A 19,980-nucleotide genomic window follows, 5' to 3' on the forward strand; every position below is an offset into this window, starting at 1 on the left:
CCAGATTATAAATCCAAAAGTCTATACAAAGAACAGGCTGTGGATGAAGCCAGGCAAGGACAAGACTGATGGCTTGAGGCAAGGCTTATGGCTTGAGATAAGACTGAGGCTGAAGCAGAGCTGAAGACTACAGCGGAGCATAGGCAAAGACTGAAGCAAAGCCAAAGGCTGAGAAGACGGAAGCAGAGAGAAGCTGAAGACAGGAACCAGTCTGCAACCAAAGGCAGGAACCAGGCTGGAGGCTTCAGCAAGCAGAAGCCTGGAGCAGGGCAGAGCAGGAACCAGGAGAACTTCTTGCTGAGGCAACAAATCCAAGTCTGGGCAGGCTAAGTAGTCTTGCACATGTGACATCATCATCGGGGGTGGGTACCCGACACTCCTGCCAACATGCGCCAAATCATATGCACTGATATGCACACATGCCCTAAGCATCTATTCGTCAGGTTCCAGTATCACACACGTCTGAGCATCCAATGGCAATCCATCTGCCGCACAGTGAACATCCACCACCGAGGAGTCTGGGAAGCCTCTTCTCTTTGGTTTCTGAGGAGACGAAGGTACCATTTTAGCAACTGGGGGCTCGGGAATCCAGACCCAGGATCCAGAAATTCTTTGGTTTCGAGACTGGACTGAAAAACTATTCAAAGCAGACGACTTAACTGAAGAAAAGGCTGAAAGCTTGGACAAGGACTGAGAATGGTCCTTATCAACGTCAAATGTTCTTTAGCAGGAGGACAACACAGTTCAGAATTCACATATGAACAGGATGTACACTGAAGCTGCAAAACCAAAGTGAAGAGGCCGGAGACAAAGATGAAACGATACAATGTTCTCGGCAGGACAGATCTCATTAGTCAATCTGTAAGGAATTCCAGTCAATAGATGGTTGCTGAAAACTCAGCCAGGGTAGTCCAAGTACAAGAGGGATGGATGATTTAGATAGTACATAGAATGGAATATTCTCTTAGTGAGAGCCAATCTGCATTGTGATGGGCGGGGAAGTTGTAGTCACACGACTAGGTAGAGGTTCTCCATTGACAGACAAAATGACACGGGGTGGTTAAGCTGGTAGTAGGGCAACCACATTGATGTAGCAGTGACTCTTGAATAAAGTTGCTCCCAGCTCCAGAATCTACTAAAGTTTCAATGTGAACTGAGTTTTTTCCATAGGTAAGACACACCAGAACCGTTAGTAGCAGAGAGGAAACAGGATGCTGCAAGGCTGCCTTCCCGATGAGACTTCTCTTTATAGAGTTTTCCGGTCTCAGGGAGTACTGATGGACAAAATGATTTTGTGCGGCACAGTAGAGAAAAGATTTTGTGATCTTCATCTTTGTTTCTCCTCAAGCGAAAGTTGTGTATTGCCCAATTGCATGGGTTCTTCGAAGGAAGTCACCTTTGGTGGTTCCAGGATGGACTGCGAGAGATTAGGAGTTCTGGGAACCACAAGCGAGGTCTGCTGAGAGTTCTTTTCACACAAGCCTGTTCCTGGAATCTCAATTCAATATGAATGAATATGAGGAAGGTCCCGGTCTGTAAATTCTTCTTTTATTCTCTCAAATAATCCCTGCCAAAAAATGATGGTTTGGCTATCTTTGCCCCAACTGAGTTCGGAAGCTAAGGTACGAAATTTTAAAGCATATTCACCAGCACAAGGCTGATGGCTTGGGCAAGGCTTATGGTTTGAGATAAGGCTTATAACTTGAGGCAAGGCTGATGGCTTGAGACAAGGCTGAGGCTGAAGACTGCAGTGGAGCCACAGCAAAGACTGAAGCAAAGCTGAAGGCTGAGATGATGGAACCAGGCAGAAGCTGAAGACAGGAATCAAGCTGACTCTGAAGGCAGGAACCAGGCTAGAAGCTTGAGCAAGACAGAAGATTGGAACGAGGAGGAGCAGGAACCAGGAGACCTTCTTGCTGAGGTAACGAATCCAAGTCCAGGCAGGCTATGTTGGGTCGGGTACCCATCCCTCCCTCCAACATGTGCAGAATCGTGAGCAATGATGCGCATGCATGCCCTAAGCATTTCTCCACCGGGCCCTAGTATCACACGTGTCTGAGCATCCAATGGCGGCTGCCTGCCACACGGTGAACATCTGCCGTTGAGAAGTCTGGGAAGGTGGCTGCATTCTAACACCGAGCATAACAAAGGTGGCTCCTTAGAAGCTTCTCCTAGCATCCATCCATACCACAGGTGGCTCCTCAGTAGCTTCTTCCACCATCCAAGCAAACCATGAGTGGCTCCTCAGAAGCTTCTCCCACCAATCAAGCATACAACAGGTGGGACCTTAGAATCTTCTACTATCATCCAAGCATACCACAGGTGACTCCTGAGAAGCTTCTCTGTGGCTAATTCCTATCCCACAAGAATACGTGATTGTTTAACAATGCCTTCACTTTTTAATTTAATCAGATTCTATAGGCTAATTTTGTGCAATGTATTTAATTAACATGATTCCAAATTAACCTAATTAAAAGTGGCCAGGGTGGAAGGTGGAGGGAGGAAGCAAAAACGAGTGAACATGATTACTGCTTGCTGTTGTAGTTTGTTGGAGGAAGGTTAAGGATGCAGCTATGGCCCAATCAGACTTAAGTGATGTACTTAGCAGTGTACAGTTCAAACCATTTCCAGATCCCTTTATTTCATCATAAAAGTACAGTTTTAGAAATGATCCTTTCTCACATTTAACTTTCAGATTTCACTCAGGCTGTGTATACCAATCCCAAGAGAAATCTTTTGTGCAACGCTGTGTATGAGACCTGAGTTAGGTTCCTGTGCTCATCAGGTTAACAGGGCCTGATGATGCTATAGAGCCAGTGATCAAACCCTCCCTCCCAAGTGAGAAGGTGTCGTTGTTGACACCTTCAGATGAGATTCAGGATACATCAGCACCCACAATCTTCCTCACACTACCTCTCCAATCTGTGCATTTTTAATAGCAAAGAAACCCGGTGACCCTTCCTGAGAGGTCAGACCCTAGAACAGCAGAAAAATACCATGAGGGCATATTTAGCAATGGGAGATTGGGTAAGTATCTAGATAAACTTCTGCAGATAAACAGGCCGATACAGTACAGTGCGCTCTGACGGAGCGCACTGTTAGCCTGCTCTTGGACGCGCATTTTCCTTTACCCCTTATTCATAAGGGGAGGAAAACGCACGTCCAACCCGCGGCACCTAATAGCGCCCTCAACATGCAAATGCATGTTGATGGCCCTATTAGGTATTCGCGCTCGATTCAGAAAGTAAAATGTGCAGCCAAGCCGCACATTTTAATTTCTTCCGGTACCAGGAAAGTGCACAGAAAAGCAGTAAAAACTGCTTTTCTGTGTACCCTCCAACTTAATATCATGGCGATATTAAGTCGGAGGTCCCAAAGAGTAAAAAAAGTTTAAAAAAAAAATAAATTTGAATTTGGCCCGCGGCTGTTGGGCCGAAAACCGGACGCTCAATTTTGCCGGCGTCCGGTTTCCGAGCCCGTGGCTGTCAGCGGGCTTGAGAACCAACGCTGGCAAAATTGAGCATCGGCTGTCAAACCTGCTGACAGCCGCCGCTCCTGTCAAAAAGGAGGCGCTAGGGACGCGCTAGTGCCCCTAGCGCCTCCTTTTGCCCGTTTTTACCGCTGGGCCTAATTTAAATACTGAATCATGCGCACCGGCGAGTGGCCAGTGCGCGTGCCGGGAAAGCGGGCGTTCGCCTGCTCTCCCGCGGACTTTACTGTATCGGCCTGAATGTAAACCTGATATCTGCACTGCTGAATATACCTGGATAAATCAAAGTTATTAACTGGATAACTTTAGGACTGCTCCATGATACAACCAAACTTACCTGGATATCTTAGCTGAAAAGGGTTATCCGGATGTCAGCCCTGCTCCACAACAGCCCCAACATATCCAGCTAAATATTAATCCAGATAAAAAGATAGTTGGGTAACTGGCTAAGGCCTGAATTTAGCTGGAAAAATCATTTGAATATGGACCTCTAAAAGAGCAGAGAAAGAAAACTGAAGCCAAAGAGGCCGATTTTAAAACAAGTTCGCATGGGCCCATAGACACGCGCATCGGCGCACGAGCAAGGATACGCTAGAATTTTTAATCGTGTGCGCACTTAGGCATACGTTTTACAGTGCACCAGCCATGCGTACATATGCTCCTAATTTTAAGAGGTTACTCGAGCTCAGTTACTCGAGCACCAGTTAATATCGAGGTTTTCCAGACCCCTCGGGCTCTTCAGCCTGCACATCCCCATCCCTCATCCCTGTCCTGTAAACCCTAAAACTCAAGATCTACAGACTTGCTCCTCAACTGGGGCAGCAGTAAAGTTATGCGGATAATAATAATCCAACGCGCGCCGTGATCTCCGATTTTAACATTCGGAGTAACATGTGTAAGCCTTGGCCCTGCCCCGGAATAACCATACCTCGCCTTTTTCCCACCCCCTTTTTCCTCATGCACGCACGTGTATTTTTGTGGCTCTTTAAAATCCGCATTGCTCACGCGCAGCCCACCTGCGCGCATAGGTGGGCATTTTTGAGCGAGCAATGCTTTTTTAAATCGACCTGAAAGGTTAGAAAGACTGAGATACACCAAATGGCCAGACAGAGCAATACCAAGTGTGAAAAAATCTGAAAACTCTGCTGCCTTTAATTATCTTGGAAGATGTATAAATGAGCTTTGAAGATGTTTTTACATTAATTGTAGAGGAAGAAAGGACCATAGGCAAGACGGGTCCGAGAAAGTAGGAAGTGACAGAGCCAGCCCAGTGGCTCGGTGGCTCAGGTTTTCCAGTCTTCTGGATCAAATGGGACTCGGGAAGCTGTGGAGGCAGCGTTCTCAGGCCCCAGGGGAAAGGGAGGGGGGGAGTCATGGTCCTTGTATAATGGCGACACCTAGTGGACAGATTTGGTGCACCCCCATTGCAGGGTTGCAGAGGGAACCCTGGGGCATGGCCGCTGGCTGAGGACCCTCACCACAATGACAGAGACTATAAAATGGGGAGGGGGATATGAAATGAAGAAAAATCCCTGAGTAGCCTTGAATGAAGGCTCTTGGGGCCAGATCCCAGCTGGAAGCTGACAGGAGCAGGAAGGAACTGTCTGCTTAAAAAAAAAATTAGTAACAAAGGGATTAAAAGTTCCGGGAGCTTTCAGAGCCAGGCTGGAGACTCAGTGCAACACCGCAGACTTTTTATACAGCAGCTGCCTCCCTGAAGTAGAGTGGAATGTGCTGGGGGGAATGAGAGACAGATTTATACACAATGCCAGACTCTCACAGTTTACGGATCTGGCTAGAATATGAGCCTGGGGACTACAAGCCGATAAGGAAATCAAATATCCTAGTGGCCTCTAAGTCTGCACAAAGTATTTCTAAATCACCTCTGTGGTAGGAGTTAAGATTCCTAAGGCCAAGAAACCAAGAGAAAACTGCCTGTCTAGGAATCCCTCTGCACAAGAAACATTGGGCAGCGCAGTGATTTAGTGGTTTCAGATGGGACATCTTCAGAGTCGGGTTCTAATTCCACCCCACTCCTACTATATGACCTGGGGCAACTTTCTCAACTTTCCCTGCTTTTGAATATAAATTCTGAGGCAGAAACCTTGTAACTGCCTAAAATTCAAGGGCTCAACTTTCAAATAGCCCCTGCATATTTTGCCTGAAGGTTCACAGGGAAACCCCGCTCCCCTTGAAGAGGTGCATAACGTCATTTGCAGTGACTCATTTGTGCAGACAAATGATGGGGGGGGGATGTGAATAGCACAGAGACTATTTCTCTCCTTCAACCTAAACACACCAAAAAGAGCATCCCTCATTAACGCAGCTATAACTAGGGACATTTTATCTCCTCTGAGGAGGGCAACTCTGGGACAGGCCTCTGACAATTGTCCTCTCCATGCACGACACTATACCTACAGCCCTGGAGAAATAATAAATAGAGCCATTCATGTTATTCATTAAAACAATACTGCTATAATTTACACAAGGCTTCCCCCTCTGCTTTTGCCTCCTGAAGTCTTTCATTGCCTTTCCTTGTAGCTGAACACTGCTTGTTCGCCTCGGAATATTTCGTTCCAGTTTCTTGGGATCCAGTGATTAATTCTCTCCCTCGCAGTCCACGGAGCCCTTTCCTTAATCTCCCCTGCCTCGATAAATCCTGCAGCACTGGCTGAAGGTGGGAGCACAGCTGGGAACGCCGGTAATTAATTTCTTACCTCCTCCATTCGTTCTAAGTCATTATTTACAGAACTCAGTCCTTGTCAGGCTCGGAGTACCAGGGCTGATTTAGGGTTCCTGCTGCTGATTAACACTCAGAATCACCTCCTCATGCTCTCAACATTTTACTTCGTTCTGGATTCATGACTGTCACTGGGCTTTCTGTGGGAGTTTAAGGGTGAGCACGGTTTCTGAGTCCCTGTCACGTTATGCTACTCACTTATCCCTTTCCAGAATAAAGGTCCTTGTCCTGCACACAGGACCAAGGACATTTCTATGCAAAATTCTGAGCTTGTTCCCCACATGTACATAACACCAACTGATGGGCAGTTCCGAGGGGGAATTCGGGAGCTTCATTTTGTGAGGTTGGGCAGGAAGAATGAGGATTTTTGGAGATCAGATGGAGGGAAAAGGAATTTTTGTTCAAAGCATCTACCAGCCCAGGGTTCACTCTGTGGGGTTGAGAGGCCCGGGGCAAATAAGCTGGCGTGGCATGCATGGCTGAGCTGGGCCAGCATGCTGACCAGAAATTATAGTGCTGGGTGTGTGGCTGCCCCTCAAAGTGTGGGGCCCAGGGGAGTCGCCCTGATTCTCCCCTCAAGGACAACCCTGTACCCACCTAATGTAAGGAGTTAGACCAGTAGATCCTGCTAGGGTGTAAAGTTTCAGTAAGATACTCGGCAGCCAGTTGGCTAAGTTCATTTAGAATCATTCGGAGACACAGCCTAGCTGGCTAAATGGTGCTAGATAATTTGGCTATTGAATGGAACTTTGAAAATTGATCCCCAAAAGCATAAATGCTCCAGGTGATGGTTGCAGGACATGCACTGCAATGCTCCACATCTGCCAGAAAACAGAAAGGTGCTGACAATCTGAAGCACCGCTGTCTTCCACAAGGACCCTAACCCTACACCAGCAACCACACACGCAAATCCTCTAACGATTGCAGGGAGAAGAGGAAGGATATTTTTCACTTTTTCTCAGAGACATGGAGAAAATAAATCTCTCCTGATGAAAATAAATCTCTCCTGATGGCTCAAATTATTATTTAACAACCAATGTTGAGTCGGGAGAGAGAGAAGGAGCTTCGGGTTTGTTTTTACCTCCCACTTCAATGGATTTTAGTATGGATGCTGCTCTTAACCAGGACAACTGGATTCGTAAGTGGACTAGAAAAATCCATAGAAGGCAGATCCATCACAGACTATTTAACATAAGAATCAGAAACTGAAAGGGCTTGCCATGGGCTGGCCACAACTACTTGCGCCCTGTTGTTTATTTATTTATTTATTTTTAATTTTTATATACCGAAGTTCTTGTGGGAATTACAAATCACTCCGGTTTACAAAAAACGATGAACTGCCCAACAGCGGATGGGGGCTTTACATAGAACTGTAGAACATAAGGAACAATAAAACCAGATGTCAATTTAACATAGTAATAATAAATATAATATAATATAATATGTACATACAATTTAACTATTTAACGTAGTAGAGATGACCTGTCAAATCTACCATATAGATACAATAAGAGTAATATAGTGAACTTATGGATTCAAAAATTGATTGAGCAGTTGTGGAGTCCTGATAGTAGGAATTGGTGAGATGTCGATAATTTAGGGATACTATTATTTAGGAAGTCCTCTTGTCTAAGTATCATTGAGAATCTGGGAAGGCTTGTTGGAAAAGCCAGGTCTTCAGTCTTTTTTTGAACTCTTGATGACTGGGTTCTAGTCTTAGATCTGGGGGGAGAGCGTTCCACTGGTGGGGTCCAGCTGAAGATAATGCTCGTTTGCTCAATGCTGATTTTACTTGTGGGACATGCAGTGTTCCTTTGTATGCGCTTCTAATTGGTCTGGAAGATGTATGCGGTTGAAGTTGAGTGCTTAGCATGATAGGAGCCAGATTGTATATTGCTTTGTGTACTATTGTGAGTATCTTATAGAGTATCCTATATTTGATGGGAAGCCAATGTAAGTTACGAAGGATTGGGGTGATATGGTCTTTTTTGTTAGAACTTGTGAGGATTCTAGCAGCGGAATTCTGTACCATCTGTAATGGTTTGATGGTGTTGAAGGGTAGACCTAGCAGAAGGGAGTTGCAATAGTCGAGCTTTGATAGTATGATGGATTGTTTACACACGTCCATGCATGCCTCTCTGAGCGAGATGGACCTATGGACCTTTAGCCTGATGCGTTTAACAGAAGGAGCCTGCTGAATCCAACACATTGGTGTATAACACCAGACAGTCAAAACAGCAAATATTCTCAAAGCTCCAGCCCAAGACAAATTTACACTGAACTGTTCCTTATCATCTTCTACACATTTTGACATCTAAGAGAAAGCAGGGAGATTATCTGAAATGACAGAGGACTGATATGCATTTTATAATTCAATATTCTATACATCTGCAGTGCTTAGAAACAGGAAAGGCACAGCCCTGACGGCATTATGCATTTCTCATCTGGCTTCCATGCTGTTTGTGCATGAATGAGATCACAATTCCCATAGGCGCAGCATGGCCATGGAGCAGAATGAGACTTCAGCGACACCTGCGTTACCACCCCTCACTCACGTCTACTCGCTGGCAGTGTCGATGCAGACCGGGTCTGGGGAATCCCTCTTTCCACTCCTCCTGGCAAGAACTTAAAAGTCTGATTGACCCCAGGCTTCTCCAGTGCTTCATTCTTTCTCAGAAATGCTGAGTTTCCTGCAGAGCGGGGCAACTTGGATTAAGTCACAGTAAAGAACCAAACTGATCCAGGTCATGAGGAGCAGGCTGACCTGCTCTGGGTTTTCCCTACTGCATAGGTAAATATTTGTACTTATGAGTCTTACAATAAAGGTTATAACAATCAGGAGAATTTTACAAAATTAGTGTTTGGTAAACTATGAGGTCCATATTCAGTCACTGTCCAGTTAGCAAAGTTAGCCAGATAAACTTATTCGATTAACTTTGGAGGTGCATTCATTAGGGCAGCCGCACTACTGAATATAGCCAGCTAACTTTATCAAACTAATTTTAGGACAGCTTTGTGGCCCATCCAGACTTGGCAAGATAAGTTCTCCGGCTAAGTCTGTATATCAGGCCCTTTCAATTCCTCCTAGTTATACCTCCATAATGCCCCTAACTTATCTAGTCGGCTAACTTATTAGTCAGCTAGAATTTAACCGGATAAGTGCCCAAACCTTCATTTAGCCTGATGACATCTGAGTTATCCAGCTAAATGCTTTTGAATATGGACCTCTAGATCTTTTAAATTAATGTTTTGATTATGGTTAAGACTGGAGAGCTGCCAAGGACATCAGTAGACATCCATGGAAGCAGCTGTTGGCCATTTGTTAAGGGCTCTCCCAGGAAAGTTTGCTTGCATTGGTTTGATTTTTACTGGAGTGGAGAGGGGGTAAGCTGAGCAATCTGAAAACTGAAAACATGAACTGGGTGCTTTGCTCAAGGGGAGAGCAGCCAACAGTGCCTCAGCACCATGGACAGCTCACACGGAGCAGGGATACTGTGCGCTGCTACACAGTAAGAAGACTTTCAGGTAGATTTTAAAAGTGTTGCTGGCGTAAAAACAGCCCCATACATGCGTGTGTGGGCTGCGCGTGAGCAACACAAATTTTAAGAAGCTGGGAAGTACGTGTGTACATACCTGTGTGCTTGTCAAGAATGAGGCATAAAAGGGGCGGAGCCAAGCCTTATGCGCGTAACCCAAAATTTTGCAAAGGCTGATCATGGCACGCATTGCCATGTTACCTACGTAATTTTACTGCTGGTCCTGATGAGACGCAAGTCTGGAGATTTTGAGCCAGAGGGGCTCTGAACACCGGGGGTGGGGAGAAAGGGGGAGAGAGAGGGAGGGAGGGAGGGAGGGAGAGAGAGAAAGAGAGAGAGAGACAGACAGACAGACAATCTGACACTCTATATATCTCCCACTGTAAGAGGGCCACTTTCAACATAGGGTGAGTTTTTTTGGGGGGGGGGCCAGTGTTACATTGGTCTGCTTAGGGTGCAAGGGTCTGTAGACCTTTGTAACACCGTCCCCACCCTGAGTTGAAAGTGCCCCTCTTACAGTGGGAGCTATATAGAGTGTCAGATTGTCTCTCTAACAGAGGCACTCTCTCCCCAACCCCATGGTCATGTGTGTGAGAAGGCTGCATGGTAGGGATATTTTAAATGATACACATTTCATGACATAACATTAAGCATATCTTTGCATGTGTGTTTATGGACGCAGGCACACTCCTTTTAAAATTTACCTGTAAGTTACCAAACTAGTAATTGAATAGCAGAATTATAACAGCCACCCTCTCTCTCTGATTCTTCCAAAAGAAGACATCCCACTGACTCACACACCCACCCTCCCCAACCACCATCTTTCTGCTCTGACCCATCCACAGTAACATGGTCACTTCAGGCGAGCAAGGACTTTTTGGATCCTTTCACAATGCCCAGCTGCCCCACCTACTGATACCCTACTCAATCTCTGTGTTATGATTTTGTAAGAATAATAGAAGGACTAGGGGGCATTCCATGAAGTTAGCAAGTAACAAATTTAAGACTAATCGGAGAAAATTCTTTTTCACTCAACGCACAATAAAGCTCTGGAATTTGTTGCCAGAGGAGGTGGTTAGTGCAGTTGGTGTAGATGGGTTCAAAAAAGATTTGGATAAGTTCTTGGAGGAGAAGTCCACTAATGGCTATTAATCAATTATACTTAGGGAATAGCCACTGCTATTAATTGCATCAGTAGCATGGGTTCTTCTTAGTGTTTGGGTAATTGCCAGGTTCTTGTGGCCTGGTTTTGGCCTCTGTTGGAAACAGGATGCTGGGCTTGATGGACCCTTGGTCTGACCCAGCATGGCAATTTCTTATGTTCTTATGTTCTTATGAACCCTGGGCCAAGATGAGAGATATCTCCGCCCACAGGGAGGAGCCCTGTGAGCCTCACCATCAGTGGGCGTGTTCTCAGCGACGAAGGACACAGCTGTGATAGAGACTTTATTAAGGAGAAAGACAAGGCATAGCCCGCGGAGCGGGAAATGCCAATAAACACAGTTCTTGAGCAATAGGATATACCCAGGGTGATACCGCTGATGAGAAGATCTGGTAGTGGCCCACAGCACGGGGTACACCAGGAGATTTCTTCAGATGGATGGAGGTTACCTCAGAAGTGCAGATCCGGTAGTGGCCCGCAGCGCGGGGTACACCAAGGATGACTGTACTGAAGATGAAGATGTAGATGAGGTCTGAGGTGCAGGAACCCGGATGTGGATCTAGTAGCAGATGTGGCAACATCCAGTAGCTCAGGATATGCTGGAACAGTAACTACTGAAGAGGAACTGTAGTGGCCCGAGGCACGGGGTACACCATAGGGAACTTCAGTAAGGCTGGTATCGTAGAAGATAGAGCAGGTACTCACAAGAGGAAGCTCCAGGAAAGAGTCCCAAGAAGCGGGACAGAAGTAGTCCAAGCAGGAAGGCCCTCCAAGGAACGGAAAGCCAGGAATGCGGAAGGGCCCCTGAGGTGCGGGTACCCAGAGCGTCCGTACACCAAGAGAGACACTGGAACTGGAGATCCAAGAATGGAGCGGATTCAGCAACGAGAGAACTCCTTGCTAACTCGTAGAAGCACAGGGCCGGTCAGCTTAAGTACAACAGCGGGTTGACGTCATACGGAGGGGACACCCTTGAGGTTCCCGCCATGATGTGTACAAAGGAGGCTCTTGCACGCGCGCGTCTTAGGTGATTCCGGAAACAAGTTGGCGATCGACAGTGCCCACGCCGTCCCAGGAATGCCGGGGAGGTTGGCGGTGGTTGGCAGAGGCCACCAAACGTCCTAGGATTGACGGTGCGGGGAAAAAAGAGGTGAGCATGAGAGGTCGCAGCCGTCTGCGACCGACGGGCGTAACACTCTGCTCATCTCCTTCCCTTGACCTTACTACTGCCCTTTGTATCTGTCCAAAATATGCCTGAATTCTGCCACTTTGGTTTCCACCACCTATTCTGGCAGGTGATTCCAGGCATCCAGCACCCCCTCAGTAAAGATTTATTTCATCGTGTTTCTAAAGAGCCTCTCTCCCTCCAGCATTAGATCATGGCTCCTTGTCTTGAGCTTCTTTATTATGGAAAATGTTGCCTTCTTGTACTGTACTGGAATCTGCTAGATCCCTCTAACCGTGGCTTCTGAGGTCCATCCAGAAAGGACGCATTCAGTGGCGAGGGCAAACAGAAATGTGAGCTGCAAGGTTCTGAACAGAGAGATGAATGATGCAGTGTTATTCTCCACCAGGCATCCTGTGCATACATGCCCAGGGAGCTGTGAGCACATTACATCCAGATGGGGCAGTATTTATTAACCGAGTAGAGCAAAGAGAGTGTGTAAATAGAAAACAAATTACTCTTTACACAACCAAAAGTCGTTTTCTTCACACAAACGCAGACATATTAATTCTGCAGGAAAGCCCCTTGGGGACGTAATCTATCAAGAGCCAGGGTCTTCCATCACAAAGAACAAACACCTCCAGATCTCTGCAGCCTCCAGAGTTTGCTATATAAATAAGAACCCCCTTTAGATACATAAACACACGTCCTCATGCTTAAGTAGGAGGAAACTATAAACATCCCATCTCCATTTTCTGTTTAACTTAGGGCTATTTGTCTTCTAATCGAAGCCACCATGTCTCAGCAAGTCTCAGGATTAATGTTCACCCAATTAGGGATTTTGGATTGAATAAATACATTTGTCTATCGCTGCAACTAGATCGTGGTACATCCACCACCTTCTCTCCCACTTCTCACTTCTCTCTCCCCCACCACCACCTCTGCCCCCCCTCCCACCATCCTCCTTTTCTCTCCCAGCTTCTTTCCCTCCTTTCACCAGCCTCTCTTACCTCTTCCCCCACCCCACTGGTCTCTCTCTCTCTTTTTCTCTCTCTCTCCCCTGACCCTCCTGCCTCCAACACCGCTGCCTCCTTGCTGGCCCCCACAAACCAATCATCTTGGTGCCGCAGTTGCTGCTAAGTCATCCTCATTACTGCTGCCTCCATGCCAATTGACTTGTCCCACTTTCCTCTCCATCTTGGATCCCCTTCCTCCAATGCTTATCAGTGGAGGGGGGGGGCTAAGGCATTTTATGTGATAGTCTTCCAACTTCCCCTCCTCCCCCCCATCCAACAAATCTCAGATGTCGCCCCGCATGTCCCCTCATCTGATCGTACAGACATCCATGTGCATCTGGGCGACTGGTACCAGCAAAGTGTGATGATATAAGGTGTCACCATGGCACACTGAGCCCAACCAAGTGTGCTGAAATTCTTAATTACAGCCTCACAAGGGAGAGAATCCATTACGTACTGAGCCAGCAAGAAGATAGAGATCCAAATATTTATATTTGTCAGGGAGGTGAGGCAAGCTGTCAGTGGTTTCAGGCCGAGCACTAATGAATAGCAGAGTGATAAAGAGGCAGAGCCCAGCCCCACTCTCATCCCTTTTTCCCCTCGCCTTAGGATTTATAACTCCAGCAAAAGGAAATCAAGCAGCAGGGTCAGTACAAGGGAATGCATAAATACATTTTAGCCGTAACAGCAGCTACACCATATGAGGGCTTTTTACATCTCCTGGAAGGGCTGGGGAGCCCTGTAGTAACTTGATCATAATTGGCCTACGCCCAACCCACAATCCTCCATCCTGACAGAGCTCTATGACTCTCCTTCCCCGACCCATTCGGTGACTCCCTGAATGAGAACAGCTCCTGCACTGGACCAGGGAGGGGAGAGACCAGAAAGTAAAGCATGGAAAGGTACAAGAACATTGTAGCTCTCATTATGGCTACGTCTCCCCCCTCCCCATACGGGCGTAGGAAAGCTTTTTCTTCCTGAAATAAAAAGTTTGGTATTTGCCAACAGTTTTTCCATTTGTGGGGAACTTGCTCCTTTAAACAATGGCCCCACTGTCTCGGGCAGAGCTGCAGAGCAGGTAAGAAATTCATGGGATTTCTGCTCCTGTCTGCATCCAGCTGGGATTGCGGTGTCAGTAAGGAGGGGATTGTCCAGAGTTGCTTTCTGGAGGCACAAAATGTCCCCTATGGTTCTTGCACCACTCACTGCGGAGGTTAACCAGATGCTTCCTGGGTGTCACATGGATAGAGGTTTTTGTCACTTGAAACCTGAATCCAGGCCAGGTTTTTGCAACCCTGCCCCCACCCTAATTTGGGAATGGTTGATGGCAGTGAGGAGAGAGGCCAGAGGGGACCTGAAAATGCTGCAGACCTCACTGCCCCTGTGCTCTGTCGGCCATCACTTAACCTGGACACTATAAGGAGCTGCTATTTCTGTTAAAAGTTTACTTTGTCCCATTTGCTGCTGAGGAAAGCTGCAAATTTGTTGCCTTTTCAAGTTCTGTATAAGGGCTCGAGTTGCTTTGAAAGTTAAGGAATAAAAGCAAGCTGACCCCAGACTGCTACCATGGCTCTGCTCTCAGTCCATCACTTACGTCAGCAGAGCAGCGGTTCTCAGCCCTCTGCTAAAGGATATCCATAAGGAGTATGCGTGAGATAGGTTTGCATAGATTGGAGACCCGGTGTAATACAGATCTATCTCATACACATTCAATGTGTTCTCTCCTGAAAGCCAGACTTGTCGGGTGCACCTCTAGGACTGGGTTGAGAACCACAGACATGGAGTCTCCCCAAGAAGGCAGCGAGTCCCATCTCCCAGGAGTGGCAGCAACAGCAGCCAAAAACTCGAATCAGATCAGAAGTTTCATGGATCCAGAAGAGGAAAGCTGACCAGGAGCGGGGAGCAACCAAGCAGAAACATTTCACCATTCCTCGAAAAGCTTAAAGAGAGGCTTCTGAATGTAAGGCTATTCCTGCCAGAACAGCTTCCCATTCCTCTCTCCTGAATACTCCGGGAAGCTTACAGCCACTTAACCCGTGGCAGGGAGCCCAAGCATTTGGTGTGTTGCTCTAATGGTCTGTCTTTCCTGCACGAGCTTTGCTTTTACAAAGAGAACGGCAGCATGGTTACCTGACAGATCTAATCAGAACGTCCTGACAGATTCAGACAAATGAACTTAAAGAGAAAAAAAAAAACCATCTCAGCAAGCAGGGGTGATAGCGCTAGCACATGAAGGAGGGGAGACTGGCGAAACACTCCTGATTTTACTTTCAAGCCCTAGGATTAATGGGATGCCTGCATGCAGTCCAAGTCATTTCAAGTCCCTTTACCCTGAGTAAGCCACCAAGGGATGAAGCTACTAAAGGGCACGGAGCACGTGGAAGTAAACTATGAAAGGAGGCTGTGACACCGTGAAGGGGAACTCGGCAACAGTGACCTGGCTGTTGTGGGATTTAGCCTGGATCTCCCCTTGGAATCTCAGATGGAGCAGGAAAGGAGAATCCACAACAAAGTTTCTCTAATCTGCTCTGAAACAGTCATGCCTAGGATGATTTAGGGATGGTGGATCCTCTACCACAAAACCTCTCTTCTGAATTATTCCAGCAGCTACTGGCCTGTGCCTCTATGTATTCCTGCAGTGGAAATGTGCGCACAATACATTTTGGTTCGCTTCAATTTTTAAGTTTATTTAATGTTTTTTTGGATTTGGTTTGTTTCCTGAACAAAAAAAACATATATAAATATTAAGCCCCTCCCCTCCAAACCCCTCCCCCCCCCCCAAAAAAAAAGCCAAACTGGGACCTCGCTTTATGCTGTGAACAGGAAGGCGACTGTTTGGTAGAGCTCCCGTCATCTGCATTATTTTTTCATTATCTTGTTACTTTTTGAGGCTCTAATACCTCATTATCAGGCCGATACAGTAAAGTGCGCTCCAGCGGAGTGCACTGTTAACCTGCGGTTGGACGCGCGTTTTCGACACGCTACTTTAAGGGATAAAGCTAGCGCGTCGAAAACGCGTGTCCAAACCCCCCCCCCCCCCCCCCCCCGAAACTAATAGCGCCCGCAACATGCAAATGCATGTTGCGGGCGCTATTAGGTATGCCCGTGGGATACAGTAAGTAAAATGTGCAGCCAAGCCGCACATTTTACTTTCAGAAATTAGCGCCTACCCAAAGGTAGGCGTTAATTTCTCTCGGCTCCGGGAAAGTGTACCACATTGGACTTACTGTTGCTAACTTGATGTTTGTTATAGGGATTTTTTCTTTTTTTATACACTTCTACCCAGTGAATTTTACAAGAGTGTCCTTTGTGGACTCTGGGGTCTGTTAACTTGTTTGCTGCGGACTCTACTGGACACCCGAGATTAACTGGTGATTCAGTAATCAGATTTTGTTCCACTCTATGCATGCAGGCTTTCTTTTCATATTTTTACTTTTCTTCTTATTTTTACCTTCTGTTTTATCACCAGGGTGGCTGGCAATTGGAGCATGTTTTCAAATTTGTGGGAGCTGGGGTTCTGGGTATATGTAGCGAGATAGTTTGGAAGTCAGGTTGGGTTGGGTTTGTTAGGGTTCAACTCTAACCTCGGATCTTGACAGTAGTCCCATCTGAGGGGTTTTGAATTGCTAACTGTAGTTTGGGGTGTTGCATGGGAGTGTTGGCAGGTTTTGGTCATTAGTGGGAATGGGGAATTATGGTGGTTAAGGGAGCCGGTTGAAGGTAATGAGATGAAAAGCATTTAATCCATGCAATTTTGGGGAACTTTCCCTATTTTTGGCCCCGCCCCACTATTAGTACCCGGATATTCAGTGGTGCCACTTAGCTGGCTAAGTACCAATTTGACTATCAAGCTTGTAGTATCTAATGCTGTTTGAGTAGAGATTCACTCTTGGCAGTTTTGTATTTGGACCATCTCCTTTCTAGTTGATGATTTTGTCGCTTTACAGTTTTTAAACCTGAGTGATACCATGCATGGTATGTAAAGAGCAGAGCTTGTTCATAAGCCTCTTTCACTATGCTATTCCAGGATAAAATCTTCTCCTTGAGTGATAAATCAGAGCTACCGAATACTCATGTGCTCCTTTCTCCTTCACTGAGTGCTCTCACTATCACTCGTACAATTCGGCACTCTCTCCTCACTGACTCTGATTAGTTGTGTCAGAAATTAGTGAGAGTTCACTGGCTGAATAATGATGTGCCAGAAGCAGTTTTTCAGCTATTGTTAAGGAGAATTGGAGGCAGAACATTGAGATAACTGGTGCCCGAGCTTGATGCTTTTTATCCTAGCTGAATTTAGCAGGCAAAACAGGAACCAGAGTGGGGTCCCCTGGAGAGCATCAACCATAATATCACAGAGCACAAACATGTACAGATAACCCAAAATGTCATGTCAACACACTGATAAAGATGTACCCTTTGGTAGCCTACTATGTCTCTCACGGTTTTCCTACCATTATAACCCTGAATAAAAGCCCCAAGCGGATGGTTTTAGACACTCGTTTGGAAAAGGCCGCTATAAAAATGACTGCCCCCTCCTTTCCCCCATCAGAGGGAGAGGGTCCAGGCAGGCAGGAAACCTCTCTCTTCTGGAGACAGCCTGAGACCTCTAGCGTTCGTAGCCTCACAGACAGGGCTCTTGGTGTTAAGAGTGCTCGACAGCTGAAACTTCAGGAAGGAGGGGAAGCAGCTGGAATCCGGTGATAAAAACAGATAGTTAGGCTTATGCAACAAAGAGCTGAGTTGGCCCACGCAGATAGAGTATCACCAGCCTCCTGCTGTTTTCTGGGAATTCCTCTGGGAATGTCACCACAGGAGAGGCTGAGTCCTACCTAATCACACAACAGTACAACTTCCTAATCCATGGCCATTGTGCAGCAACTAGATAGATATGTAAAAAATGGCTTTAGGAATCTGAAGGGAAGTCATCTAACAGTCCTAAGGCTCTCACAATTACTACTGCAGATGCCATTTACTATTTTGGAATAGAAATTGTAGGCTGCAAACTATGTTATTACCATTCTGTGCAGACTTAGGACAAGCATGAGGGCTGAACCCTATCACTTACTTATTTTAGACAAAAGTAACCTGGAAATAGTGACATCCGTGATCCGACAAAGGGTTGAGCTCCCTGCTACAGCACCGAGACTTCCTTCTCCTACTGTAAGCATTCAGTTTTTTACTTCCCAGGCCCAGCAAAGCTTTTTTCCATATGTCTGTCTGGGTGTACAGGAGACCATAAAGTTATTAAACATTTTGGAAAGTAAGTAGCTCTCCATGTGTCAGCAAGCACCAGAAGAAAACAGAGCAGCCCAGAATGTTGTATGGCCACTGTCCATGAGCACAGTGTTCATTTTCCAGAAACAGAATCACCACTTTGCCCATTTCTGTGGAGTCCCAAACCAATCCTGAAATGTCCTGACTCCAGTAGGAGTGTGGTACTTCCCTTGACTCTGGTGGGAGAGCAGTATATATTTCTCCGGCCCCCTTCACAGCGCCCTCCTGTGACCCTACAAAAATTGTCTTACATCTAGGCCTCATGTAGTTGGACTATAACACTAGAGGAAATGTTAATTGCTTCCTGGGATCCCAGCAGCTTTGATCCAGGCCAGGGAGAACTTTTACTGCCAACCAGACCAGCACAAATTGCAGGAGTGGACATAGACCCACTGGGATGAAACTTACAGTAGGATGCTCTGGGGCAAAACGAACGACCGCAGCAAGTGCCTTTCCTGCACCACAAAAGCATCCCGTGCACTAATCAAACAACACAGCAATTACTACAAATTCACTCTGACTGTGCTGATATATCTGGCACTGTTACATCAGTGCACAGCTCTAGGGCGGCAGGCACCAAGGACAGGAAATCAGATCTTCTGCTTCTGAACTCATTTCCCAGATAGAGAAGCAGAAAATCTGATTCCTTAATTTTAATGCTAGATTTCAGCACTTTCTTAGGGCAGCACATTTGCCCCATGCATGGTTTGGGGAGCTGCCAGCCTTCCAGTCCCACCAAATTAAGAGAACGAAGCCCTTGTGCCTTAGACCCAGCATGGCAGGTGGGATGGATGGTCCTACAGACCCCGATCCACAGGTGATAAATTCTCTACACTGGGAAACTTTCCTTCAGCTGCCGTTGCTTATATCTGAATTATCCCCTCGCACACACTGGTGACATCACTGTACTAGTTTTCATGTAGTCCAATAATGACCTCATCAGCCCCAAACAGGACGGATCTGGGCAGTTCTGTTGCTACATTTAAGACCAAATAAATTAGGGTAACTGGCAATGATCCAATCCTTCTGCACAACTATACAAGATTAACAATGAGAGCAGATTGGGAATATTTACAAGAGGAAAGACGGCTGGGAATCACCATGACTGGAGAAGCTGGGTTTACTGTACGTTATCTGCTTTTGCCTTTGGCCTGGAATGGTCCTCCCTCATGCCCAAAAGAAGCATCACCATACGTAATGAGTGTGCAAAGCTGAAAGGCCCTACCCAGTCTCTCAGGAGAACAAAATGCAAAGCCTCAGTCTTCCACATCCCTCCTGGACAGACCTTTTTCCTTCCGATTCCAAATCTGCTATCAAACCGCCTCCACTGACCACCACTCTGGACAATTATCATCCACGGAAAGGTTGGAAGTGTCTGCCATCCTGGTGCCAGCTGCAATGAGAAGTGACACAAACTGTTGCAACAATGGCTGCCCCCACGGAAAGCAGGAAAACGTTTAGCAGGGAAAACTGGGAAGCTTAAAACCGTTCTGTGACAGTGGAGGGAAGACCTGTTCATAAGACTTATCGTGATGCTACATCCCAAATCAGGGTTACTAGCAAAAAATGAATGTAGTCGTCAATGTCTAAGTCATTT

At 46.4% G+C, this 19,980-nt stretch overlaps 1 protein-coding gene across 2 annotated transcripts in view; it reads right to left on the minus strand.

Annotated features, from left to right (window-relative positions):
• The window catches only part of LOC115097723 (transmembrane protein 211-like), a 162,448-nt gene that overhangs the window by 79,166 nt on the left and 63,302 nt on the right, over window positions 1–19,980 (minus strand). The window contains exon 3 of one of the 2 annotated variants that reach the window (XM_029613724.1): window positions 19,660–19,776. The exons of the other annotated variant lie outside the window; for it this stretch is intronic. Coding sequence (XP_029469584.1) covers window positions 19,697–19,776 — 80 coding nt within the window. The 3' untranslated portion in view covers window positions 19,660–19,696. Of the gene's footprint in view, window positions 1–19,659; window positions 19,777–19,980 lie in introns of those variants that run through there. 2 annotated transcript variants of the gene reach the window in all.

Source organism: Rhinatrema bivittatum, chromosome 8 (genome assembly GCF_901001135.1).
Source record: "Rhinatrema bivittatum chromosome 8, aRhiBiv1.1, whole genome shotgun sequence".
NCBI classification, from domain to species: domain Eukaryota; kingdom Metazoa; phylum Chordata; class Amphibia; order Gymnophiona; family Rhinatrematidae; genus Rhinatrema; species Rhinatrema bivittatum.